Source organism: Hylaeus volcanicus, chromosome 7 (genome assembly GCF_026283585.1).
Source record: "Hylaeus volcanicus isolate JK05 chromosome 7, UHH_iyHylVolc1.0_haploid, whole genome shotgun sequence".
In the NCBI taxonomy this organism is placed as follows: domain Eukaryota; kingdom Metazoa; phylum Arthropoda; class Insecta; order Hymenoptera; family Colletidae; genus Hylaeus; species Hylaeus volcanicus.
The window spans coordinates 22,447,019-22,474,732 of record NC_071982.1 but is presented as its reverse complement, the minus strand read 5'-3'; the positions used below and the strand labels follow the sequence as shown (position 1 = coordinate 22,474,732).

Sequence of the window (27,714 nt, the reverse complement as noted above, 5' to 3'; positions counted from 1 at the left end):
CTCGATTGATTCACTTTTCCGGCTAAACTTTAGCAAAGTAGAAAGTCGAAAATTTATAACTCTCTTACCTTTAAAGAAATTATGGAAAAAAGAGAAATATGAGTTTTTCAATAATTTCATCTCTATTGTAAGTATGTTCTGTTTCGATCGGTATTGTACACTGTACAACGGTACACATCGGATAACTCGATTCCTAGCAATTCAGCTTTTCCTTTGCATCTGTTCCCAGAATATTATATTCGATTTCAATTTGCCGGGAAAAATTACGCCCTTATCGGTGCACGTGTCGTCAGCGTCATTTTTGCCTAGGATCACTTCCGTTTGGTTTTCCGGTATGTTGAATTGTTCCATCGTAACGTGGCTAGCTGGGGGTGAAGTGATCTTGGTCGGAATTTGCCTGAGACCTTCTCGAAACTGTTTCGAAAGCGATCTCGCGGTCAAACTGTGCATCTGCCTTGGTGTTTCCACTATCTGTACCTCTGGCGTTGACGACCTGTCTTTGTTCGCGTTGTTTGGCTTGACCGTCTGAAAAGTACAAGCTATTTATTCTCCACGTACGTACGGAATGTTAAGCGCGACGCTTACCTTCGAAACAGCTACAGATCCTGGCACTGGCTGCTTGTTGAACGCCTGAGCAAGTCTTCTCACCGATGGCATCGGCAGTACTTTATCAAAACCAGCGTCGTTGAACATTTTTTTTTCGATACTATCCATCGATCGTTTAGTTTGTTCTTTATCGCAAGAATTGTCCGTGTCGTTCTCCGACTCGTTCACGGAAGAGTCGATGGTTTTCGCGTTACACTTTTCGATACTGTAACTGTTAGCGATGTTCCTCACGGAATCATTCTTGATCACCTCTGATTGCGAGTCGTACGAGTGTCGACTATATTCCTCGACTTGTTCGCCCTCCTGATCGCTATCGGCATTCGAGTAATACCTCGGCAAATTTGGCACCGATTTCGCAGACTTTAATCCAAAATCGTTGTAACTTTTACTCTCAAACAAATTGTTCAGAGTTTCCGTACTTTGCGTTACGTTATCGTCCACTGAAATTCGAGTCTCGATCGCATCTCGATCGTAACCTTTGCGACGCGTTAGGTTCGACTTGTTCGTTACCCTGACGATTCTAGGTTTGCAGTCCTTTTCGTTTACGGTGCTATTCAAATGAACGTTAGACTGCGTACGTCTGATGCCATCGTCGTAGCCAAACGATTTCAAATCCAATTTATTCACAACTCTCGGAGTAGAAGTCTTGGATGTCTTGTTATCGTTGGATCGAAACGAGTTATCGAATCCGTAGGCTTTCAAGTCGATTCTCTTGATCTTTCTTTGATTCTCTTCGGAATTGGACTTTGTTGTTTCTATAATTGGATTGTCATAGTTCTCCTGACTGTTTAGCTTTGCGTTCATTTCGTTTTTGCTGTTTTTTCTCTCGGTTTCTAGGATCTCCTCGATCCGTTGGTCCTCCCAGCTATCGGAGCAGTTATTTTTCTCTGCGTCGCCTTCCCCGTGTCTAATCAGAGGCTGATATCTCGTCTCTAGATTGTTCATGTTGATGTTGTTGTTGTTGTTGTTGTTCTGCCATTTCGCCACTTTGGATTTCACGTCGTTGCTACGATTCAAGAGAAATTCAGTCTCCTTGTACGACACGTCCTCCTGAAACAGAAAGGGATTCGAGTAGAATTAAAAAATTTAGCGATCGCACGATTAGCTTAGTCGTTTCCGATTGCGGTGAAGGGATCGTTGATAGGATTTCGTATAGTCGAGGTTAATTGGTCTGGTGAAAATGAAAGCGCGCGGTGCAGATTTGTTGGTGACATTCATGCGTGTCAAGCGTGAAAAGTTAATAATTTTTGTACTCGGGACCGAAAGCCATGATCGCATAATACTTTCAAACCATGTCTCGCATGCATGTTGGATTTGTTAGTCGGCATGCATCGTATAAACCCATGTAAACGGTACTTACCGACTACAAGGCTCGGTTTTCGCAGAGTTCATGCACGTGCTATGCGCACAGAACGACGTTCGATCACGTTTCGACAGCGTTCGTTCTATGATCTACGTGTACTACAATCTATACATGTAAACTTTTGTTTTCGTTTGTACAAGGTTGACGTTACTCGTGCATTCATCTACAAGAAAGAGTCGTCAGAGAAATTGATATACAGTGGCCTCTGAAAAGGGTGTCGGCAACCCTCGGTGTGACGTGTTAAGAGATAATTAAGTCGAAAGCTCTGACGAGGATCGAAGAAGAACCTACACCGCAACAAGTGTCATGCGTTTCAAGTAAAGGTGGATTATTCGTAAATGGTATATTTGAAATATTTACACGGAATAACATAGGTACATATTTGTTGGCCCTTGTATCCAAAGAGAGTCATACGTTTTACGCTTATCCCTAAAATGTATTTGTACTTTTATTCGCGGACATGTCACCATATCGTGACGTCACTCAGACTTGTCACTCCCGGCTTTTTCTTCGACTCGGCGGTTTCACGTGACTTCTTTTTACTCTTGACTCGAAGGTCTCTTAGGGTTTCGAAAGTTCTCTCGACAACTTGGGCCACTATAGGTGGTTCTAACTTTCGGCTGTCTTTGTCGTCGGATAAACGATGCTTGTTCGGAACTTTTACTTTCCTGGGAGCGTAGTTGAACACTCTTCTTCTGGACGTGTTCGGGAAAGCCACGGAATCGTCCGAGGTTTGCTGTGATTTAATCTTGTTCGAAGCATTCTTGAGAAACTTTGTCAGGACCGTTTGATCCAACTCGTGATCGTTTTCGTCTTGCCAGTCGTCGTCCGAAGACGATCTAGGTGGAACGAAGGATTTACCAGGATATTTACGGCGGTGTACGTCGAGTCTCGATCTTGAAACGTATCCATTCGAAAGCCAAGTTTCTTCTTGGAACGAATTCTTAGGCCGTCTAATAAATCGCGTATCGTATATCGTATCATTTGCTACCTCAGCGTGAAGATCGGTGCTTTTAGTTTTTAGGATAGAATTGGTTCGAGCAGTTTTAGCACCTTTGGCGTTCCTGTGAATCCTAAGAAATGTTTGTTTGGCCGTCCGGTACGTTGGCAAATCCTTTCCGTCGATCTTTCGGCTACCTTTTATACCCCCGAACGTCTGGAACTCGAACTTACCAAAGTCCTCGAAATCGAACCTCGAGGGCTGATCGGGTTCTTCGGGTCTCGGGTCCTCGTCGGAGTTTTCAACGAAATTTATGCCGACATTTTTTATTCCGCCAAACGTGTGATACTTGTGGCAGTTGATACTCCAATACCTTCTTCCGTTTGACGATAGAATCTGATTATCTTTGCCGCAAGTGTGCCAGTCGTTGGTCCACAATCTTTCACAAGGATCCTCTTCCTTCTTGTTGCTTTCCAGATCGTGCATGTCGATGGAATACGTTCCTGAATCAACATCCGGTTTGTCGCACTTGTTAGCCTCGTAGACTGGATTATACGTCACTTGTCCAGTGGGTTCGTTCCAACGAAACGGAAGATGTTGGTAACTTTTCGATATCGAGTCTGTTGTCTGTGTCTTGGAAGCATCGCGATCGACGCTAGGAGATTCGTCGTTGTTTCTGTAATCGGTGGTTTGTGCTGGTGCGGTAATGTCATCGTCGGATCTGATGTGCAGGAGAGGGTTGATCGCGAAATGTGGGCTGGAGTACGGATCGCGATAGCTCCATCTAGTAAGGCTGCCGCGCAGAGAAGCCGCCTCGAACTTTTCGAGCTGGAAACTCACCTGTTGTTCCTGGTCGGCACCCGTTGAGCTCGATCGTTGGGACAACGAGCTGCTGGGCCTGCTCGACGTTGACGCGGCCGATCTTCGTCCTTTCTCGATGCTCGACGCTTTCGACTCGTTTATGTAATAGTCCCTGCCGAATCTGACCATCAAATCAAATATAACAAACGTTTTCATTAGGCCCTAATTGAACTGCAACCAGAAACCTTTTTAACCCTAGAAATTGACATTACCTTTTAATGTCCGGTTGATGCGGCGTCAGAACGACTTCCAAATCCGTTCCGTTGCTCTTTGGCAATTCGGCGTGAATTCTAAACGGTGCGATCGATCACATCGCGATGCAAACAATTAGTTTTTATTTCATATTTTCTATGGAATCGGTAAAAATGATTGTAGTATGACTTTTACCCAGGAATGTCGGATGATCTCCTCGTGTATTGTCTCTCCCATAACCTCTTTTGAATGTTTTCCTCGCTATAGGGATTGTTTTCGATAGGCGGAGCATTTTCCCACTTTTTATGCTCGCGTTCAGCGATCGTGCCTGTACAGAGGATAGGTACATTTTTTAGAAAATTGACTCCTATTTTCCTCGATATATTCTTTATCGAAATTTTAACAACCGAAACCGCTAAAATGTACGAAAGCTTAGGGACGACCGGTTAGATCGATTAACCACCTGGTCTCGGAGGAGTTGCCAGCCGAACGTCTTCCTCCGATTTCTTGTTCCGCGGAGAAGATTGAGAAGCCGATTCAGCATGGGCTGCAGCCACAGCTTTTCGGCACCTGCTGCACAGTGGAATGTTGAAATTCGATTACAATATCATTAAAGCAAAAGAGAAAGGCTGTTAGGGGGGTTGAGGAACCCGAACCGTTAACGTTTATGTTTACGTTGACGTTACAAAACGAATGTATCTTCGAATCTCCGAATAGAAAACAACGGACATATAACTCGAAGTCCCTTCACACGGTTCCAAGAAAATCTATTAACTTTACGTCGAATCGAGGACACTTTTGTTTGTTTTCTTCTTCGCTTTACCTTTCCTTGGTTTCCGATAAGCCGTTCTCAGACGTTGCACACCGAATTTCCGATTCGTCGTCGATCCCACCGTTCTCGATTTTCGTTAAACTGTCCAAGTGTCTTTGGATCGCGATATCGTAATGCTCGGTGTACTCGCTTTCTTGTTGAATATCCTCGGCTGCAATAGCAACAGGTCGTGTAAATATTATACGACGATTACGTTCGAAAAAGATTTACCGTGAAAGTCGTCTCTTCGTTGATCCAAGTTGATTTTCGCGAATGTTCCAACCGCGACATCGTTTACCCCCAACAGTTTCTGCTTAGCGTGTTCCAACGAGTTCAGAACACGTTCTTCGGTCAAGTTTAATTCTATCGCGTCGTTTGCGCCTCCGATGCTGATTTCCGCCACGGAAGTTTTCCTTGGCGTGGACGTAGGCGTTTTTGGCAAAGCTATATCGTTTTCCTCCGGCAAGGAAACCCTCGAGCGTTCCGTCGGCTCATCGGAATTAGTTTCAACGAAAACAGTTTGCTCTACCGGATGATCGGCGTTCCTTGAATTTTCCACATTTACATTTTCCTTATTTCTTGATTCTCCTTCTATTTCGATCTTTTCCGTATCATCGTCGATCACGCTTATCTGCTTTGGAATTAGTTCTCCATCGGTTTTCTCAAACTTGTCCATTTCTTTCCGAGTATCGAACGTGTTTGATCGTTCGACTTGTTTGGCTGTTACTTGCTCAATTTTTCTACTACCTTGAAAGTCTTCCTTTCGAGTTTCTACGCGATTTCTTTCGATACGCGTATTCGTGAAAGTAAAAGAGTCAGTCCAAAGGTCGTTGGAATTTTCCAGGCACTCGGTCAGGCCATTTTCGAGTAACCTTTCCTTTGGAGACCGTGGAACGACGTTGTTTATGGCCTCTAGAAGCTCCTTCTCGATTTCCTCGTCGGATTGCGTCGAGGAACACTCGGACAGGTCCGACGTGTCCTCCGCATCTTTGTCGCCGATCATAGCTTTGAAATCGGCGCTAGAATTCGGGACCAACATGGCAACGGGATCGGCCTGAGTTTGAATTCTCTTTTTCTGAAACAGCCAATTCTCTTCCCAGGATTCAACCGGAGACACCAGAGCTATGCGCGTCGGCGTTGTCGATGTGTCCGGTTCATCTTGACTATCTTCCGACGATTCCTGCGAGGCTGGAATTAAATCGTGATTTTTATCCAGAGAAATTTCAAGTTGTTTCGCGCTCGTTTTTAAGCAACCGTCGTTAAACTGTTGGCGATTTAATCGCGAGTCGTCGCGTCGGCGTCGTACCAAAGTGGATAACACTTACGATCGATGATATCCATCCCGAGTTCAGGAAATGGCACACGATGAGCGCTCCTAACGGCTAAGACATCGTTATCCTTGGGATCCTCGTCGGACGTATAAGTGGTAGTCACTTCCTCTATTTGTTCTTCTATCTGGAACGAGAAAACATACATTTTTTCTCCAACAATTTATTAAGCAGTTCCGGATCGATTAAACTTTCCAACTTTTCGGTCACCCACCGTCATAGATAGTGGTTCCGGTTGATTTCTAACGTGTCTCGAGCAAGACGCGCCGTAGTCGCTGCTGGAATCGTCTCGCGGCAAAGGCTCCCCTTCCTCGACCCCTTGGTCCAATTCCGTTTCATTTTCGACTGGAAAATAAAAACGATAATCACCGTTGCTCCGTTTTCGAAATTGTGCTTGTGCTTGTCGTAGCGATTATCGATGCAAAATCGAGCGACGGGTGCACTTACGCTCGCTTGCCGACATCGATTTTCCATGGAGAACGTTGCTATTACCGTCCACCTGTTCCTTTTGGAATTTCTCGATGACCTAGAAAATTCAGCCTTCTCATCGATTTATCCTCTGCCGCGATCGAGACAACGCGTTCGATTCCGCGTTGTTGAAAACGGTCATTTCGAAAACCTATCATCGAAAAAAATTCGTTCCGAACCTTGTTAAGTATCGCAGTGGCGAGAAGATCCTCGTAACTGTGCTCCGCGATGTTTCCTTCTTCCCGCGATCTTCCGGTTTCGCTGGAACCGGTGAGACCAGGCAGTTTCCGGGCCTCCTCGACGGCTCGTTCGACGACATCCCGCAGCGCTGTGTGGGCCATCGTTACCGAGTCCCTGCTGTTGGCTTTGTCTGAAACATGTTTTACGAACAAATCAATTTACCTCGTCAAAGATTCTCACATTCATCTCGAAACGGACAAGTTGGAATACTATTGGTAGCCGAGAAGCAAGCCTCCGAAAAGTAGACTCGATTCGACCCATTTTCTTCATGCTGTCGCAAGTATGACTGATATGACAACGAAGGCCGTGCTACACGATTAGCCTATCGAGCATTATTTATCTTTTATTTGTTATTCCAAGTTGGTATCTGGGTTAGACTTTTGCTCGTTTAGGATCCGTCGTCGGCGTCTGTTCGAAGAGAAACTTGCTCGAGAGTCGAGTAAATTCTGTGAAAGGGTTAACAAGTGTGACGCGACAGGAAAACCGGGAGCCGAAGGCGTACTTTCTTCGAAACGGCGCGGCGCAGCCGTATCGGTAATGGATCGGACGATGAGCTACTCCGCTACTTTGGTCGCACGAACGCACAGAGTTAATTTCACCGCTTCGGCCTTGTCAGCGATTCCCCGTTTCTTCTTCTTTTTTTCGTTTCCCATATCACATACTGGGCCTACGATCTGCGTTGCGTCGGGTGAAATTTCTCGAGAACGACCCGCTGAAATCTCTCTCTCTCTAAATCGATGGCTCGTCCAGTAATTATAGTTCCCGAACGATATCTCGCAAGTCAAGGTTTTTTCCAATTCCGATATTTATGGGTTAAAATAAAAAAAAAGAAACGAAAAAAAAAACGGTCGATATCGTTAAACTATTGCGACAACTCGTAAAAGAGTATCAAGTTTTAATAACCTTTCGGTAAGTTTTTATAAATTGCGCGTCAGTCTTAAATGTCCTTCGTCGTTTTCTTACTTACGATCGAGTCGTATATTCGTAAAATGACGTAAACACCTGAAGCTGTTGCTTATACAATTAATCTTGTAAGAAAATTATCGGCTTTAATGGCTTCGTACTTGAATATGCGAACAAGATGATCGAAGATTATATCGGTTAGACGCGTATCGACGAGTAAACGAGATTTCATTTATCGAAAGATTTATGTTGAACGATTTCTAGGACTCTCTAGGAAAACAATTTGACGACTAGGTACTTGCTTTCCGCTGATGATAAACAGCTTAACCGATAAGATAAGTAACGTAGAACAAACGGTACTCGAGGTTGCGCCCGAACCGGTATCGAATATTTCGCGAAAAAGGTACTTGTGATTTTGATCAAAGTAGAACCAAAAGAAACGCGTAAGAATCGTATAATTTGTACGATACGGATGAATCACTTTAATCTTTCGAGCTCATAGAACGCGATGATGTTATCGCGACGGCAGGTGCGTCGCGTGATTCTTTCGATCGATTACAATCGAATAAACGAATCGGTGAACAACAATGCAGCGATTGTCGAGCAATAGAAACTACAAGGGAACTTTGCTGTATCGTGGCGGATAAAAACGCGGTGCAGATTTATGAAAAAAAGAAATAAATTTGAAAATGAAAAATTGAAATTTGACAACGAAAGAATATTTTGCCTAAAGACGGGTTGTTCTTTCGGTAAAGGAGAATTATTGTTACGGAGTATTCTCTGAAACCGTAAAAGGAGATGTGAGGGATGAAGAGAGGAGAACAACGAGATCCTTTGGTGACAGATTACGTGCAAACTGTGCCAGGGACATGCGAATAGTGTACTGGTGACAATTGACAATAATCGCGATGAATCTGTGCCGCCGCCGATGTTGCTTTCACAGAAAAAATTAGATTGCAATTTTGTAACCTATCCAGTAATTATCGATGAAAACGATCCGAAAAATTTTAACAATTTACCACAATTTCCGATCGCTCTTGGCTCGATTAGGATACATTTTTAATTGCACGATGGACGAGGGGAAAATATACGTAGTATTAGTTTTCATCCAAGTTTTTTCAATGAAATATTTACCATCATTTCTGGTGATCAGGACGTAGACGAGATAGGCGACGATCAGGCCGCCGATTAACGTCAGCATCTCGGCGTTGTATTCCAGCAACATTTATCATTCGTTTCACATTGTATCGTTCATCGATGATTTAATAAATGTTCACACTTTTCACTTTTCAGGTTGATGCGGTATTATTACAACGATTATCATGTTGCTTCGTCGACGTCCGCACCCGTGCGATTGTCGCTAATTTTCTATTCAGCCACTTAGCGACGACACTCTGAGAAATATCGACAAATTTCTTCGGCAAATATAAATAACCTGACCTCGCACGTTTGCGCGTTTATTATTTTAAGGAATCTTTTAGTCCTTCGGCGCGTGTCTTTTTTCTTCGGCCAAGATTTTCAAGTTTCTACCAAGTTATACGAAAAATTTCGGAATATGGAAACATCGACGATCCGAGAAGGTTGCCATCGCGTTCGTTTAAAAGATACTTCCTAGACGCTGTAACTTTCTCATTCTTTCACGATCGGTAAATAGCGGAAGATTTCAACGAGCATTTTCGCGGTTAATCGCGACCCATTCCTGATTCTTACGGAAGAAGATCGATCACGGCGGACTTTCGGATCGAGAGTTTCGGTTATCGATTCGGTTACTTTCTTTCCTAATCGCAACTACGAAGCACAGTAGAATTTAGCGAATTTTTCTGTATTCGAATGTTGGAATGCCGAGTTATTCGAATCCTGATCGAGTATACGGATATTCCAAAAAAAATCCAATTAACGATATTTGCATACTCGATCGCATTCGTAATCGTATCGAACGATACGTGGTCTACGTTTCATTTAAATCGATTAAAACTTAATAATACGGATGTCTATTCTTGGAAGCCTCGTATAGCATTGAAATATTTATCTTCGCGAATCTTTGCGCAAAAGTGTGCATGGTTTTCTCACATCGACACGGTAAAAAGTCTTGACTGGCTCTGTTATACCTTCACTGTCACACTTAATTACACACACTGTACGGTGCTTTGTAGCATTGGCCGCGGATGCGCCGCGCCGTGGCGCACATGCCCGCGTCGTCATCCTGTAAACGTATTTACCTATACACGCGCCATTCGGAACGGCCTTTAAACTCTCATTTGAATAGTTGCTCGACGATGCCGACGCGGACGATTCTGCGAACTTTGAAATTTCTCTCGATCCCGATCGACGCGAAACGACTTCTTTTGCGGGGTTCGCGTCGATCGAAGGATCGAGTTATCGTTACAAATGCCGTCACCGATGATAACTTGTAAGTTTCCGCAATCACGATTGCGAAGGTGTCGCGATTCTTAAATATTTAATCTTGGTGTAGCGCCAAGTGTTTCTCACTAATCCAAATTCCATTATAATCATCTCCTCTTTTCACGGACACTCGCGTCACTTTTCAGTTTCCATTCGATATCTTAAAACCAGCAATCGTCGTAATTTACACCGGTCGATCGCGTAACGCTAGCTTTGATTATTACACCACCTTTCATGTAAGAACGAAAACTATTTCAACCCGCCACTCGTACATTAGCCCATGCATGGCTTCGTGCCACGAGAGGGTTTCGTCGCGTGCTAAACGAGTAGCAATTGAAACTTGCCTCGAGAACGCGGAATCGATCTTTCGAATCGAGATGGTCCTTTTATTATCTTTTTCTTTGTGCGAGCTATCTTATCTCTCGAGGGCGCAATTAATCGACAATTAGTCGACCAACACTTTTTCGACGCGATTATAGCGCGATTTAAGTCTTGGAAAACTTAATCGCCGTGATCGCAGGCCTGTGACAACCAACAGATGGACAGTGGACACATTTTACCGAATTTTATACATCAATTGTCGCGTCGCGTCGCGTCGCGTCGCGTCGCGTCGCTTCTTAATAAGGTATACTATCGATAAGCGCTATCGATTCAATTCTGTTTCACAATATCTACCGATCTACCTTGATAACTGAACGACAACTTCTTAATACGTAATACCATCGTCGAGACTATCGACCAAACCCTGTTCGTTCGAAATTTCTCCTTTTCTCGTTAAGTTACAATCGAAAGATACGAGAATTAAATTTCAGTAGAGATTGTCCTCTGTCGGATTCGATCGTAACTTTTTTTTTTAAACACACTTTCGATTCACTTTTTCGGTATCACTTATCACTGACGGCGAACCAACGGTAATGAAGCATAGCTTCGAAAGTGCGACAAGTTATTCCGATTCGTTGCGTAGAAGGTACCGTTTTTATGCGGTGTCATGCTCAGGCGTTCAAGTTTCAAGCTCTTCGACGACTGGTTATAGTGGAAAACACGAATCGATTGCGTGGAACCGGCGAAATCACTGGCGGACCGCGTGTTTTTTTTTTTTGTGTGTGTGTGCGCTCGTGTGTGTATTGCTTGCACTGCTCGCGACTGAGCCTTTGGCAAAGCGTTCCGATACGCGAGCTACGTACCCCACATACGCCGCTGTACGGCTTCCTTTTAGTGGGGGATACTTTTGCAAGGGAACCTACATTTTCTAAAATCGGCAGATGTCCTTGTGTCGCTCGAGGAAACTGTCCCGTTTCGCGGAAACGCTAAACGAGAAATAAAACTTTTTTTTTGATATTAGAGATAATAGTCGTTTTTGGTAAAAATGTTTATAGGAGAAATTTTTCCTTTCTAAGTTTTCATTCAAGAGAAAAGGTTGATATCTCGGTGGTCAAGTTAACGTGGTTCAACTTGTGTTAAAATATTCATTTTGATATATGTATTTTCCTACCACTTGAATAACGAATAACCAAACGTCATAGCTTCTAATAATAGAAAGAAAATGCTGGAATCGTGTAATGCTTGCAGGCTTATCGCAAAGTTCTTTGTCGCGCACGGCAAAAGTCTCGACTATTACGCGAATTGCGCAATTCTATACTCGAACAGGTTGCCGATTTCGAACATCGCGTTGTTTTCCCTCCTACTTTACTCGATACGACGAAAGCAAAAGAAAAAGACACTTTGATCGTTAATAAAAGTATTATTAATAAAGTAGAAAAAGTATCCCTTGAATCCTATTCGACTCGTCTCTTACGTAAATCATTGAACGAGCCAAGTCTGGCTTCGTATTGTTGTCCTCGGATCGTTACATCCTTCATTGTTACAGGTAGATCGGAGGTTTGTCCTTCGACGAAGGAATCGCAAATGAATCATTGTGCGGCGGATAGTAGACACAGAATGTACTATGGGACGTTATTAAAATAAAATTAACAGCCGTTTTATACAAAGTATTAGGTTTGTCGCATATGAATATTTGTCTCGCCTCGATAAATAAAATCGACGCTCCACTTGGTGAGAATTCTTCTTTTACCATAACAATCGTAGAATCGCCAACTTTCAACAAACCATCTATGTACTTACTGTATACCGTATACATTTTTATCGAGTTTTCCCAACGAAATACCATTCCGTGAGAATCCTCGAAGAGACTCCGAGCGATAATTATGATTTCTATGTCGCTTATGTAACTCACAGGGCTCCATCCGAGACGTTCGGATATAATTGAATTGCCGCGAAGAGAATGGAAAGACCAAGTCCATTACGAACTGCTTTCCGGTTAAGTGGCCGTTAATGTTACAACTTACAATCATCCGACGTTGAGTATCGGTGTGTTAGCATCGCGATCGAAGGGTCAATGGCGTCAATGGCGTTCGACCCTGATAATTCAAGTGCCAGCTCATCGATGACCGTGCTAGCGGTACCATGCATACGATAGTATTAATTTTCCGTGAAACCACGAAAATGATTGATATCGCGTGGAAAACATCATTCGGAATAATGTCTACGCAAGACTTTTCCTTTTTATTGCAATTGAGTTTTTGCAGTTTTTTGATGCGCGAGCAGCGCCTGTATCGCGCAACCCGCCTTTCAACACTGCATCGTTGGGCTAATGAACGATGAGAAATAAAAGGGAACGTTAACTAATTGTTGAAGCAGAGTTTAATCAAGGGTTATTCCGGTTAATCGATGTTTTGTCAAATTCGTATCACCTTTGCTACATGTATTCAACTAGTTTTATCGAATTTATTCAAAGACATTTCATGCTCGGAGGTGCAACAAACCGTTCGCGTCGAACTAGTAGCGAGATACCAAGAGTTAATAGCCTGGCAGGTAACGTCGTAGTAAAAAGGAAAAGAAGGTAATCGAGACGGTCGAGAGTTAATCGTTAAGTAGGTAACGGATACGGGCAGCCAGTAGAGATATCGGTGCTGTAATTGAGAAAGGAATTGGAGATTCTCGACTCTCGACTCTCGACTCTCGAGGCACGTGTCGTGTGTCGATCTTTTCGTTTGACGACGTTCGAACTTCTTCGGCAGATGGCAGTATTTGTTGGCGAACCATCGTCAACTGCGCGATCGAATGCGCTTGCCGTACCACTTGGCGGCAAAGATGAGCGGGAACATTTTATTCGAATAATAAGCGTATCAAGTACGTAGTTTAACTTACATGCTGGAAGAGCGTATAGTCGATCGATCGGCGCGTCGTTCACCTTGCCGATCAAACCCTCCGCTATCTTTTCAACAAAGTCTTGAACAGTTTCCATCGCGTTCGTCTCTTCTTTCGCGCTGGCCGAAGCCAAGCCCGAGCAGGCAGCTGCATGTTCCACTCCTGAAAAAAACGTTTAATCGATTATAATTGTTCGTATAAAATCGTTAGGAACAATGCTCGTATAAATTCGACAGGTGCACTTGTCTAAGAAATCAAGGTTACCACGTGGTTTTATGGAACAACTTTGAAATCGAAATGGAAACGTGTTTTTTTTAAAAATATTCTTTATTAGAATTATATTTACTGGAACTTTCCACGCACGTATACACAAAATGAAAAGGAGCGTTGTTACTTTGTAAAGGAAGGGGAACCTATATACCGGGGTAAAACAGTTATTGAAACGTTGTCGTTTCAAAGTGGGTCGTCGGACACGAGATCTCGGCGACGTAGCGTAACTTTTACCTTATCGATGCGATGCGTAAACATTTTTACCGCGAACGCACCTAGATAAAACACACGATTCAAAGTCGCTTCTTGCACGCTACGAGTATACTATATTTTCGGACACCTTGTACACGATCAAATACAAAGAAAAAAAGAAAAATTACAAAGGATAGATGGAAGAACTTACTCATTCATGCGGTAAAAACTTTCTCCCGTTAAGACAGACGTCACGTTTATTCGTGCACCAATTTCATCGCGATCTACATCCCACAGGACACGCCAACTCGACGATCCTAGTTAGCAAAGTCCATAACAAACGACAAATTCACGATTTACGTGGTTTCACGTAAACGATCGATGCACCGCGATAGGGAATCCCTATTCGACTGACACGGCCGAGCGCTTTCTAAACGAAAGTATCGACGACCATTAAAGATCTACCACCGTACGCCTTTTTTCCATCGTATTTGTAACCGCATTCTCTTAGCGAGTACCGCAAGACCGGTATATTTATCAGTTATCACGCGCGAGCTCGCAGAGGCCGAGCGCGAGCAGCCACAGTCGATCTTCGCTCGAGGATATTTTGCACGTTGTCCCTCGCCGCTAACCTCCTGGCTTTGAAGATCCCGCTTGGCCGGATCAAGGTTGCTCTCTCTTCTCCGAATTGGGCGTAGTCTTCTGTTTTTAATAGAAAGAGAGAAAGAGACTGCCGCCGTGATGCAAAACCGTGCGTAGCAAAGGTTGTTGTCAACAAACTTTTCTTCGAGTTAGATCACCGTGGATTTTTATTCCTTTTACTTACTGGATTATCAAAATTACTCGTCTTTTCCAAACTTTACGTCAATGTCGACCCTCTTTACTCTTCACGAAAAGATTCTTTCATCAAGTTTACGAGATGATGAAATCTTTAATTTCCCAATTCTTATATTCCACTTGTAGAACCTCTCGAAAAATCCTCATTTTTTATCACATCACATTTTACATCACGTCACGTTACGTCGCGTCACTATTAATTTCCACTAATATGCGAATTCAAAATTGATCACCTATCGGCAATTTATTTGAACGATTCCCCGAGAACCTGTTGAATCTCTGGAAACTTCTTAAGGAGAAGGTCGGGTTGGAATGGGAGCGGGGGTGGGGGTGCGTGTTTTCCGTTTGATTAGCCGATTTTGATCTGTGCGAACTAGTTCGATCGAGTGATTTTTTTCTCAACTCTCGTTCTCAGTCTTGATTAGGTCTCGCAACTTTCGCGAGTTTCTCGCACGCTTTAACGTCCTTGCCGGTTATTTTGCGTTGCCGTGCACTCGAGCTGGTTGTTGCATAAACTCACCAATTATTCGATTGAAAACTCCTCGGTTACGTAAAACGCTAATACCGCTAACGAGTCGTTGCAAGTATCGTTAAGTTACAGACAAACAATTTAGTTTGTCATTTTTTATTGGATCATTCGAACGGGTATTTCAGGCAAGGTACATAAATTGAAAAACATGTGGTAGTTGTATCGATAATAGATACAGTTTGAAACACAATTGTATTCCAGGAACCCACTCGTTTTGATACAAGAATCTCCGAGATACCAATAGTATCGAAACAAACACGTCCTATCGATATATACTAATCGTGACTCGTGACTCACATGTGTTCGAACGGTGTAATCGATAGTCGACGGGATTCTCGTCACTTTGTGTAAACGATAAAAAGACGTCGATAGTTGATGAAAATGACTTTTGGCTGGGGCTGGACTCGAGACTCGTTTCACGAGAAAAAGAATTTCGGTCGATAAGGTGGGTAACGGAGCAGAGGAAAACCGTCGAAAAAGGGAAAAGAAAGATGACGGGAGTCCGCGATGTTACTCGCATGAGTACTGGAGCAGAACTGAGAGGTTCGCCACCTCAGGCTTGGGAGACAATAAGACCGATGAACGCGCGGGAGTTCCGTTTCTATGGGGACCGAGAACCAAATGGATTACGGATTAGGCCTCGGAGACCGTTCTTTTAACCTAGGACTCGATAAACTTTACAGAAGTAATAACATTTCTATTTATATTGTATGAAACGAAAATGTATCTTTCGGTTCGAATGATTGGTTTTTGGCGTCGCGGACTTGACGATTGCGGAATCGACTCTGTGCTTTTTTAGCATTCCATTGCGAACGTTGATCCTGTGCAACTGTTTCCTTTTTTCGGACAGCGGAGAATTCGCGTTTCGTCTAATCCCACCGTTGATTGCAAATCATTCTCAATGTTCAAATTATTATTTATCAGTTCCTTGGAAATCTGTTCGGAGACAATAAGGGAGTGATAGATCGTGAATCTGGTTTTCGGAAATTTTATCGCATGGAATGCGCCGCGCTTCGAGATCCTTGCACGTTTTCCTAGAAGAAATAACGAGCGTGGATCTTTCGGCTCGCGAAAAACGAACAACAGGAACAAACACGGTGTTCGGCACGATGCAGTCTGACCATGTTTGGCGAAAGAACAGATCCTTGGAATAGGCCGCGGCGCGGTTAGTAAACTGAGAAACCTGATGCGCAACCGTGGACAAAGAATGCGCCTTGATTTCAACTAGACTCGTCAACACGCCTTTTCGAACGTTCATAATCCTTTTAGCAGGAATTAAGATCCGTTAACGAAACGCTTATCAATTAGCGGTTAATTCGCGTGTAATTAAAATTGCTCGAGACTATATTCGTATCCCATCCGTTTTATTGAAACGAACGAGATCGTGTTTAAAATAATTTGAAAAGCATCGTTCACCTGTGTACCATTAAATGAACGATGCGACACTTTCGTAAACGAGTATAATATAACGTCGACGTCGGCGTCGTATCGAGTGTCTCGACACGTTCGCTTTTCTGATACGTACAAGTTTCTCATTGGCAGACGTAACCGGAAAACGTTGCGAGTCTCCTGGTTTTAACGGAGGAATCTCAAGATCGTGTCGCGATACGGGCATTTTTCGTCGACAACGTAAGAAAAGATGGTTTCCACGAAAGGTTGGGGTATATCTTTATCTTGGCCATCTGACGTTAGATGCGCTCGTTCCCGATTAAATGTCCCGATACGATTCACGCGGGAGGAAGATCGTAGTTTGCGCAGCGAACAATGCGCATCGCGATGAATTCACCGTGAGATATTTTTCGAGCCGTTCTTATTGTTGCTCTTCCGTTACACGACTTTTCTGGCGAAGAACAAGGACGATCGCGCGCCGACCCGATTCGACGCGATGCGACGCGACGGCGCACAATGAACCTCGCGGAACTATTCAAAGTGGAATCAACGTCAATTAACATTTCACCGTCAACTTTCTCAGCCCGCTGCGATTCGAGCTAATTTTATTTTCCTTTATTTTTTCGCTGTTCCGTGAAAACCTCGCGTGTCATCGACTCTACCCGCGTGTACTTTTACTCGCGTAACGTTTAATCTTCGTTTGTCGTGGGTGCGAGTTACGTCGCAGAGCGATGCAATTAATTCATTTTATTTGTATGCAATGCCGTACATCGATTCGCCGATCCGATCGTTCACCGCACCCACGGGTCTCTACTTGCAAATCAATGCGTCCGTGGGGACCAGCAATTGACCGCTGGCCGTCCTCGAGTCGCATTCTTCCGTCATCCCGGTCGTGGACAAACCTTCTCCGGTCTGTTCCTTTCATGGAACCAGCATTAGAGAGGAACACGTACGAATACTCGAGCCAGCGGCAGCGCCGCTTGGATAACTGCATTATTTATAAGGGATCGCGGTTCGTGACCGTTGCAATTGTTTTTCTCGATACGACAGACATTTTCACTCGGCGTGGCGTTGCCTTCTTGCCTTTTGCTTCCATTTTTCAGCATTCTCCTTACCCGTTCCAAATTATTTCGACTCGAAGACCCCCTGTATTCCGCGATTAAATTACAGCCCTCTACTTTACTACTATAAATCGATAATCATTGATTTAATTTGATCGTATACGACGTTGAAAGTTTGAAGCTACGCGTGCATTTTCTTTGCATAAATTTCTAGCCATCGAGTAATCGAGTATCGTTGAACGGTGTTACAATGTGTTAGCACAATAACAAGTCTTGCAACGGCGACCTCGATCGAAGCTTCGTTGAAATTAGTACGTTCGTTTAAAGCGTATCTTTACAAACCTGCGACATAGACTCGTGACTTTGCCGTATCGAAGTATCGATATAGATCTTGCTCGTTGATCGGTCCACCGGAAGTCGCAGTTTTATTTAACCAATACCTAACAAAGCATTTCTCGTTAAAGAAACAGTTATTAAGTGAAGAGAGTTTTTAAGTGAAGTTTCGAAAGAACTTTGGCTAAAGAAATAACATGTAAACGTTGCGCGATCTATTAACGTATCGTTGGTGAAACCTTTGCTGAAGACAGAAAAGACAATGCCAGGCGTTGTCCGACGTGTCCCAGCGCGAGCAGCCTTTTCTGCAGGATCTGGCGCCGCAATCGTTGCACCGTACACCACGTCCCACGTAAAACGGTTTCAGACAGCAGGCGCAACGATTTTCGTCTACAGGAATCTGTTTACCATCGGCTTTTGAATCTCCAGACTTTCTGAAATGCAAAACACGACTTTTATTACACGGTACGTCGCGACACGATGCTTGCAAATTTTCTCAAAACTGAATGATTCATCGCGATAAAAAAAAATTGAATCCATCACATAAAAGATACACCTGGATCTTGTATTCGAATAATATCGATTTTATTAAACGAATCGCTTTTCAGCGAACGATAGCTATTTACAGTAGTTTGTCGAACAATCGCAATTTCATATGGTAAATATTCAGACACGTGTAGGTTTGCGTATAATGAATATCTACGATTACGTAAGTACGTATTCCGCGCGATGATTAAACGACCTTGTATTAAAACGCCGTAACTTATATTAGACGCTACATGTTTTAAGAGTTTAGCGCGTAACCGAAAGCGTGCAACGCGCCGCGTCGTTGCATAATAACGAATTTAAATAAATATACTTTCGAAATGGCTTTCTTGAATTCAATCCTGGTAACTTTCCTCGACTGTCACTCGATGACGCAACAGACTGTGTTCAAATATTTTGTATTCTCGACGGGTGATTGCCGTGAATCGAAATGGAATATTAGAAAATCCATTGTAAATTTAGCTGGTCTTAAGAAACAAAATATACCGGATGTAACTTGTAGTTTTCGTTTAATTGTCGAGGAAATAATTTGCTTCGGACGGTAAAACATGATACGTTACGGCTTAACCTACTCGCACGAGAGTCGACAATCGTCTTTATTTCCGCGACAAATGATGACACGATGCGTCTGTCACGTTTGACAAGCCGTCGTTTGTTCGTTGTGTTTCGTACACACTCTACACTGCACACTGCACACGTATGAATTAATTATTCTTGCACAGTTCGATAGATTACATCGTTCGTGGCTGCACTTTCTGAAATTTGTCTCATTCTTAACGGCATCGTTTGCACTCAACACGTACCGGGTGTATTACCGCGCGATATAATTAAGCGATACAATTAGGATACGCACGGCCATTCGGGTGACCTAAACCTTTCGGGTTATAATGGAAACGATAACGTACACTTGGTATTCCACTTTGATCGAAATTTACTGCATCGAACGGAAAATCGAAGCGATTGTACAATTAAGAGGCGTGTCGGAAACATTTTGAAAGTGGAGTGGCTCGAATCGAGGTACGATGACTTTCGAACAAATTTTCTGAAAAAAATGTGAGAACGGTATAAAAATCGAAATGAAACGATGAGATTAATGCTATTGCTAAACGATCAATCCTCGCGATCGAAGAACGTAGCAGCGGCCCTCAACCCGGAATGGCTGTCCTCGTCCCTCTCCATGTCCGAGGTGACCACTTTGACTACGACAACCTCGATGGTGATCAACAAGAAGAGTACCATAAACGTTGCCATATTGTACTTTTCTTGGCCCGTGACCACTCTGTTCTCACCCTCCAGTAATAGGGTAGAGATGACGATCGAAACGTATGCCAACATCCCGACTCACTTTTCACTTTCGATACCTCGAACATTCGCTTCATTCGCTTCGATGTCTTCTTTACACAGCCTCCAACAACACAAGGAACTGCTCGACTTTCTTCAAATAGTCGTGTAACCGCTAAATTTTCTTCATTTGCACGCGCCAGTTCACCTTCACTCGCTATTCTTTACGTAATTATTATCTATCCGTATCATCGGGAGATCTCGATTCACTTTGTCGTCCAAGATGTATCGCTGTTTGTTGTCGTTTCGGAGCCTAGGTGAAAGAAAAGAAAGCAACGATGAATCGAATTGCTCGATTAAGAGAGCAACACGTGTAACATTGGTGTGTATGGTAACATTGTTATTGCTCTCTCCCTCTCTTTATCGAATTCCACGTGGTGGAACGATCACTTGTAAAGTTGCGTTTATCCTGTTTCGTCATATAAACTTTTGTTTCGACGATCACCTTGATTCTCGACGTCTTTCCATTCGCTCTCGTCGCACATTTTTTCTTCCTTGTTTATACTTTGGTCTCGAAATCACCTGGTCAGAGTAACGCGAGTCGGTTGTAGCGGTAATATCGACTTTGTTTCTTCTAATCACGGTTATTTTGAATAATCTCGTTGCGCGACGCTTTCGAAAACCGCACTCTATTTCTTTTATCGTTCGTCATATTTTTCATTCACGTAAAACTTGTCAAAGTCACTCTTGGACGAGTATCCCGTGAAAGTGTCCTCGTCCCAGTATTTCGACGAATCTTCTTCTTGAAAGTTGTTATTTCTCGACGACACAGCTTCCCAAGTTTTCCTCGAGATTAAAGTGTTGCTAACGGTAACTTGTTCGCCAAACATTCCTGATGAAAGACACCACACCAAACAGTTTAAAGTATTCGGTCTTGTTAACCGAGTTGAGAGCTGATCGATTCGATGGACCTTCGGAATGATCTTTCGTGGACCATTTTTGTGGACGCCGCGACGCAGTGTCGGTGCTTGTTCCTTTGTGTCGGACTGCTGGTTCGAAAGTGACAGTGGATCGGTGGTCGGGGAAACTTGGTGTTATGCACACGAGCCTTCTCGATGGTAGGAGATCTCCGCGTCCGCGTCCGTGTCTGCGTCCGCGACCGCGTTGGATCCACGTGGATTTCACTTGGACGAAGTTGAGCACACCTGGATCGACCAATTAATGGAAACTTTCACTGGATTTCGACCGTGCCGTTTTGCGAACGCGACGCCACGGCACAGCACGGAGAAGCAAACGAGTCGAACACCGCCTGCTGTCCTACGCAACGATTTACGAAATCATCGTTCGATCGACAATCGTGGTTAGAGCTCGATATCGAGAAAAGTGTACTGCGTGATGTAACTTGGACAGCGTAACGTTACGCGATCCGCCAACCTTTCACGCGTTCGATTCGTTCGACTATCGACATCTCATCCATTCGAGAAACTTGTATCGGATGTTTCGGTCTCGAATATCTTCTCTTTTTACACTTTAAACGAACCGTGTCAAGTTTTAGCCAATCTTTCGTAGTCGTACCATGATCTTTCGAAATATCGCGCCCGATCAGTTTTAGACGCGTACAGTTTACGATAAGAGGATCGATCGCCTCGCTATCTATGGAATTCACCTAACGTAGGATTTCTGTCGTCGTCTTGGGTGATTTTGATGTTCACGATATCGTGAATGGTACGATTACCTACAACTACGTCGGGAAAAATATTTAATCTAGGCCTCGTTTGTAACTCGGTCGATCAAGGTTGCGATCTTGAGTCTGTACATCTCGCTAATAACGTATCGTAAACGTACTTAAACTATCGATCGCGTTAGTTTGATAGAAATATTGTTCGAGTGTTGGGTAGACTTGTCTTAACGTCATCGAGTCCTTTGCCACGTTACGTACATTTCCCTGGTTCCTTGTACCAGTCACAGTCATCGTTTCATAAGTCCATGTGCTGCTGTAATTTAGTTACGCAACGATCGTGTAATTTCTTCTGTCTCCCTTATAGTGTTCCACTGTTAGGTAATAAACTCGCGTCTAGAAAGCATTCGCGTGTCTTACGAAGTCTAGAAATCACAGAATTAATACGCTAATGTTTGACCGATTGCCCACACAATTCGTCGACCCACGCTCGACGTCGACGCCCACGCGACGTACCAAACGGATGATCGATTCTTTGAAATGTTTGCACAACTTTTCGTAGGTTTATCACCCTTTCCATTACGAAAATCAAGAGAAAATGATATTTCGTAATGTAAACATTTTTATTTATCTTTGGTTATAGCTTGCCTGTACGAAAATTTATGTAATTACCGTGCTATGATATATACACTTTCTACCAACTTACGCAACAAATACGTTACGACGATGACATTTTTAGTAATCGTTTCCACATGTAGGAACATTGTATGTGTCAACAACTGAAATAAGTTGAACCGATGAAAAGCACAGCGTGCAGTCTCGATTCGGTCTAGTTTTCAGCGGAGCCCGTTCGCATCGTGGCGTCGGGTCGCGATCGCAGAAAACCGTTAACCTCGATCTTCTTTCTATCGATAGAAAGTACGGGTGCGTTCGCGGCCGAATAGAGTCGCGTTTGAAAAGTCTGACCAGGTCTTGGTCGCATCCGGAGATCGGTACACATCCTTACCGTTTATCACGCTTTCTCCGGCAGAGGAGAGTCCGTAGCAGGAAAATTTTGATCAGTCTTCTGGCTTGGACCGATTTCATGAATGTGACAACCCTTGCTTCTATTCGGTCATCCGGAATACGAGCTACGCGAGCGATATTTCAAAATATCCGAAACTTGCGACGATCGAAGAGAAGCGTCCATAAATCGTCGACGTTTGGCTAGTAGCTGTCTTCCGCGTCTCTCACCGATCACTATCTCTGTGCAATGCCCATTACGAATCACTATCAATTTCTGTCGCCAACCTACACTCCCCTATTACCAGTCTTTTTTTAATTCCTAGAAAACAGCAAAAAGAAAGTTCCCCGAGTAACCTATACCGTTCTTAATCGAATCGGATTCAAAGATCCTTCGATTCGACCGATTATTCGCGTCCTCGGTTTTCTTCTGTTGTAAAAAAAAAAGAAACTAAAACGACACTAACTGCAGCAAGAGAAGCAGAATACACCGGCTGACTGACTATCCGCGACACGATGCATCTCAACAATGAGGGAGCCGTTGTTCGGCTCCCCCGTACGGTTCTTCCTCTGTTTCCGGTCCCCCTACGTGCCACGGCCGGTCGAAGCTATTGTTTAATATGGTTTGATACGTCAGGCCATTGTGTAACGACGCTTTACCATTAACGACACTCGTACCCGAACCGTGCATCCCAATGCGCCGTTCTTTCCTTCGGCCGTCTTTGCCTTTTTCGGGTTCGTCCTCGTCCCACCTTGCGTCACGTCACGCGTCTCCTCGTCGGCGTGTGGCGACGTCGTCGATGCTATTGAACCGAACCGAACCGAACCGAATCGAACGACCAACCGGTCGCGCCGCGGCGACCGGTCACGCATGACCAATCGCCAGTCTCGCACGCACACTTCCGGTCTTGGATTCAGGAACCGCTTATTGACCTCACGTGTGCGGCCAAGTTACACGTGGGCACACCTGTTTACCAATCGGACGAATTTCGAGCCGATTTTTCCAACATCGTTTCAACGTAGCATTATTTCTTAAGCGAACGCGCGATGTATCTAATGCTAATTTAATCGAGCAGTCCTATCATCCGTAGCGAGTGAGGTAACCGTTTTCGTAATGTTGGATAAATTTCAACGAACCGTTGTAAATACATTACGATTCTCGAAGGCGTATCTAGCATCAACGGCATTCGTAAGCGCCTCTGGCGTATTTTACACTCGTATCGGTACGTAATTTCCTTAGTCGTTCCTCGCGATCTTTTGATCGTTTTCAGTTGCAAAAGGTCAACAATTGTACAGTCTAATATTATTTAACATAATGCACGGTTATACGTATTATTTAATATTGGACACGGTTTATTGCGGACCGTCGCGGATATTCGCCGCGTATCGAACGCAAATTATCATGATTATTAACGGTACCAGAAATTCCCGCTGCTTCCGTTCGTAACAAACCAACGCGACGCGACGCGTCGCGGTGCATTTTTTCTTGCTCGCGCGTGCCAGTAAATCTGATGTCAGGGCCAATTGCCAATTACGATAATCCGACTCGTTTTTTACTTGAATAAGTTTTTAGTTGTTTAATCCCACCGTGCACTAGTTTAACGTGAAAATGAATCGCCTATGGTACGAGTTAATGGAAAATCAATGGTTGAAATGTTTTCGTGTCCATCGAATCTTGCCGACTATCGTCTTGCGATAAATTATTGAGAAATGTCGGGCATCCTTGGTTGATCGGAAGTATTTTCACGTCACTTATTCCGGTTGCGGTCGAATCGAACTTAACCCGAGTCGAGTCGAGTCGAGTCGAGTCCTGTCTTGCGTCTTGGAATTATTCTCTCACGGTGGTACGCGTTGAACGCGCACCGTATTCTTGTGCTCGTTAAGAAATTACTTTTTCATCTAGGTCAACTTACGTCAAAACAATGCGCGCTCGTTATCTCGGTACACGGGTCTGATATCGATCTGTATTGAATTATTAACGCGAGTCAGTGCTGTTGGCGTTGCGGAAACGATGCAACTACAAATTACTGCTGACAATTCGAAAGTTCTCGTCATTGAATTAATGGCATGTAAGATTGTTACGAAAGAAACGTAATCCTCGTGTCTAACCAGACGCAGCCTCTGCTGCGCCCGTGTTGCGTGAAAAGTAGTCGATCGAACGACCGTATTGTTGTACTTACATTTAGATTAGTAGATACTTTTAAATACCCGTTAAACACCGAATTACCGAACACCGTTAAATACCAAGCGTTCGTCAAAACTGAAACTCTGCTACTCGACGACCTTAGTTGTTTTCACGGTTACTCGAACCGATGCGAGACGTAAACATTTCCGAACACGCATAGGAAAATGTTACGAGTTGGAAGGGATCCACAACTTTTGGTAGAAACGTTGAGAGGATAATTTTCGTTCCTTTTCGGATCGAACGTTATATTATTCATTCCGTAGTGAGCAAGTCGTCGTTCAAGGGCACGTCACGCGTGATAGTTAAAGGTCATAAACTCGTGATAAACCGATTTTGAATGCGTATCTTGACGAAACGATTACGAGTTTAAATATATTTCGTGGAAAATATGAGTAGAAAATATACGTTGAAGGTCGATTGGTTGTCCGTAGGTATCTCGAAATGATATACAACGATCAATCGACGAATTCTTGAAAATTTTAAAAGGTACTGTATTTGGATTAGGTAAACTTAAATCGGTCCGTTTAAAAATACACAGTTGACCTTGAACTGTCTTCTCGATGGCACCGATAATCGATTGTTCTCGGTTAAACTGTGCGACAAGTCGCTAAACTTCTTTAAAGGATATCGTTATTATTATAGATCATGCCGTAATTTTCAACCCAACTCTGATATAGTTAACAAAACGTAACAGTCCATAAAATTTAGACTCTTGTTGATATTACACGACCAAGATTGAATGACCGCACCGAAAGGACGCGACGCGTTGGTGTCGGCGGGAAGATGCTCGATGTTTGTTTCAAGTTGACATTCCGTTCTTCCAAAAGTATTCCTCAATTCCGTCGCCCTCGTATCGAGCGATATCGTTGAAAAGTAATTTAGTCGGTGCTGAGAGGAAAAAGGAGTATGGCGAACGGCACTCGTCGAACTGGTCGGAACAAGAGGGAGTAAATAAAAGCAGGTTCTGCATACCGAACTTCGTTGTACGTATACGCGAACACGCAAACACGCTAGTACAGGGTGTCTCGAAAAAATCGAAATTAGTTGATCGTACATACGAGTATATAGCGCAGAACGAAACAAGAGATTTAACGATGACTCTTTGACAATTCGTTAGATGTTTACCGTGTCGTCGGTCTTGTGACTGCTTAGAATTTAATTGTTTCGCGATACGAAGATAACGATTATCGATAAGGTACACCTATAATACATTTTCTGTTGAACTTTTAAGGAAACATTTCGATTAAACGAATTGCAACATACGTTCAAATATGCGCGTAGAGAGATATACATACATATAGTAGCTCGCGGGTCATAACGGGCAATGATTCTTCTCGGAGGCCTCTTTGCCCGGACTACTTTGGCCACGGACTTGAAATGACGCGTGAACCTCGTTTTATGCCGCGAACCAACCAAGAAATTCCAACGAGATCGTTAAGAAACCAGGCAAGGCCTTTCTCCGTGGCAACGTATCAACGGTTATCCACGGTTATCCACGGTTCAAGAAACCTAAAATTAAATTGGTGTGCCTAATCGTGCACGAGATTACAGGTCCTACAAAAACCTACAGAGCATTATCGTTTAAATATAAACTGAATTATTCGTGATATTCGAACGAGGAACAGAGTTCTTACAAGAGGACCTCGAGACTTGAAGCGCATCGCAAACAAACCGAGTACGAGTGTGTGTTTGCTACAGTCACGCGTCATTAGCGTCAATCCGCGATATCTACGAAGCTCGAAAGTGATCTCCGTGGAAATTGTCGAGATAAATCTTTGGAAATCTGTTGAAAACAATTTCTACTCACCCTTTGCGAATACTGTTGAAGAGAAGAAAACAGATCCCCGATGCGACGCCGACGGCAGCCACCACCAAACTCATACCAGGCGACACGATCATCTTTCCACTCATCGAATGTCTTTAAAACTGCATAAATTGATGCCTGTTGATGCGACACACGTTCACTTTAGAAAAAAGAGTTAATTACACCTGGTCTATTTAAGTAACCGTTTTCGTTTTCGTTTTCGTTTGCTTATTTCTTTCGTGGTTCATTTTTCTTGGTTCGTCGAACGTTGATTACCGGCCTACGGTATCATAAAGTTTTTGAAATTTAATTCTTTCGATTTACATCATGTAAATATACGTATGTCGAGACGGACTTTGAACACGCGCTCTCGCGAGACTTTCGACCAACGACTATGATTACTGATTTCTGCCGCTTGATCGATACGCACTGAACGGAGCTTGCTCGGTTATCTGATACAGTCGATAACGAATTTCCGCTGGAACTCGAACGACGCTGATTCGGTTCGATCGACGACTCGCGACGAGAAAGCGTGTACCAAATATGAATATCGTGGACTTGGCGAAAATAAATTTTTGGCAAATATTTTCTTCGAGTATGTAAACGTTGAATTTGAACATTAACATCCATTTGATCGTTAATCGCATGATTTTTAATTTAAAAGAAATCGAATACTCGAATCCTGGTAGAGGGAAAGAGAGTTTCTCTCGGGTCGAACGACGTCGTACTTACGCACATTTTTTGCTTGAAATTTCGAAATCCACTTGGTCCATGGAGTTTGCGTTACACTACCGTTATTAAATTAGTAACTGATGCATCCGAGAGATGCGAACGGATCGCACGATAAGATTCAACTGAAGGAGAGCTAAAGTCTCCGCGTGCACGTTCTCGACGCCGATCGACGCGAAACGTACCAACTAAACGCTAAATGTTTTATCGCGTCTCGCATCGTCTTGCTTGGTCTTCTCTACGAGTCATTTGCAAACTCACGCTCTCGCATTTTTCTGGTAATGCTTTCTTTGTTATTGCAACCATTTTCTAGCTAGATTTAGCTGAAATATTATTCAGCCGTTTAAAAAGTAAATAAATTCCAACGAAATTCACTGTTGCGAGAGAACTCGAGATGTGACACGATTAAATGACGGAGGAAACGAAGCGCCTCTCGTACTGGAAGTGCATCGTTTAAAGTATGAATCGCGTTGACGCTTAAAGCCACGAGAAACGTTCCTCGAGAAAACGGTACGACTTGTATAACAGGGACAAAACTTTGTCGAGCCTTGTATGG

At 43.5% G+C, this 27,714-nt stretch overlaps 1 protein-coding gene across 9 annotated transcripts; it reads right to left on the bottom strand.

Annotated features, from left to right (window-relative positions):
• Window positions 1-99: 99 nt before the first annotated feature.
• Window positions 100-27,619, bottom strand: LOC128880225 (homeobox-like protein HDP1). Of its 9 annotated transcripts, none has more exons than XM_054130062.1 (17): window positions 27,166-27,619; window positions 26,433-26,567; window positions 18,173-18,367; window positions 17,943-18,040; window positions 13,323-13,484; window positions 6,749-6,939; window positions 6,549-6,627; window positions 6,316-6,446; window positions 6,099-6,228; window positions 5,005-5,961; window positions 4,786-4,945; window positions 4,426-4,532; window positions 4,158-4,290; window positions 3,983-4,060; window positions 3,750-3,891; window positions 586-1,656; window positions 100-525 (listed from the first exon to the last, which is right to left on the bottom strand). In XM_054130062.1, the coding sequence occupies exons 2-17, from the start codon at window positions 26,534-26,536 to the stop codon at window positions 202-204; spliced, it is 4,062 nt and encodes a 1,353-aa protein (XP_053986037.1). In that variant the 5' UTR covers window positions 26,537-26,567; window positions 27,166-27,619; the 3' UTR covers window positions 100-201. The 9 variants fall into 9 exon arrangements, with proteins under 9 accessions (XP_053986037.1, XP_053986036.1, XP_053986035.1 ...); XM_054130061.1 differs by having other exon boundaries at window positions 4,426-4,535; window positions 27,162-27,614; XM_054130060.1 differs by having other exon boundaries at window positions 4,426-4,535; window positions 27,166-27,614.
• Window positions 27,620-27,714: the final 95 nt, after the last annotated feature.

Coding starts and splice junctions, on each gene's coding strand:
- LOC128880225 (XM_054130061.1), bottom strand. CDS start 26,536: ATGAGTGGAAAGATGATCGTGTCGCCTGGTATGAGTTTGGTGGTGGCT. Junction 6,628..6,748: donor CCACTGCGATACTTAACAAG/GTTCGGAACGAA, acceptor TGAATTTTCTAG/GTCATCGAGAAATTCCAAAA. Junction 6,447..6,548: donor ATCGATGTCGGCAAGCGAGC/GTAAGTGCACCC, acceptor TTTATTTTCCAG/TCGAAAATGAAACGGAATTG.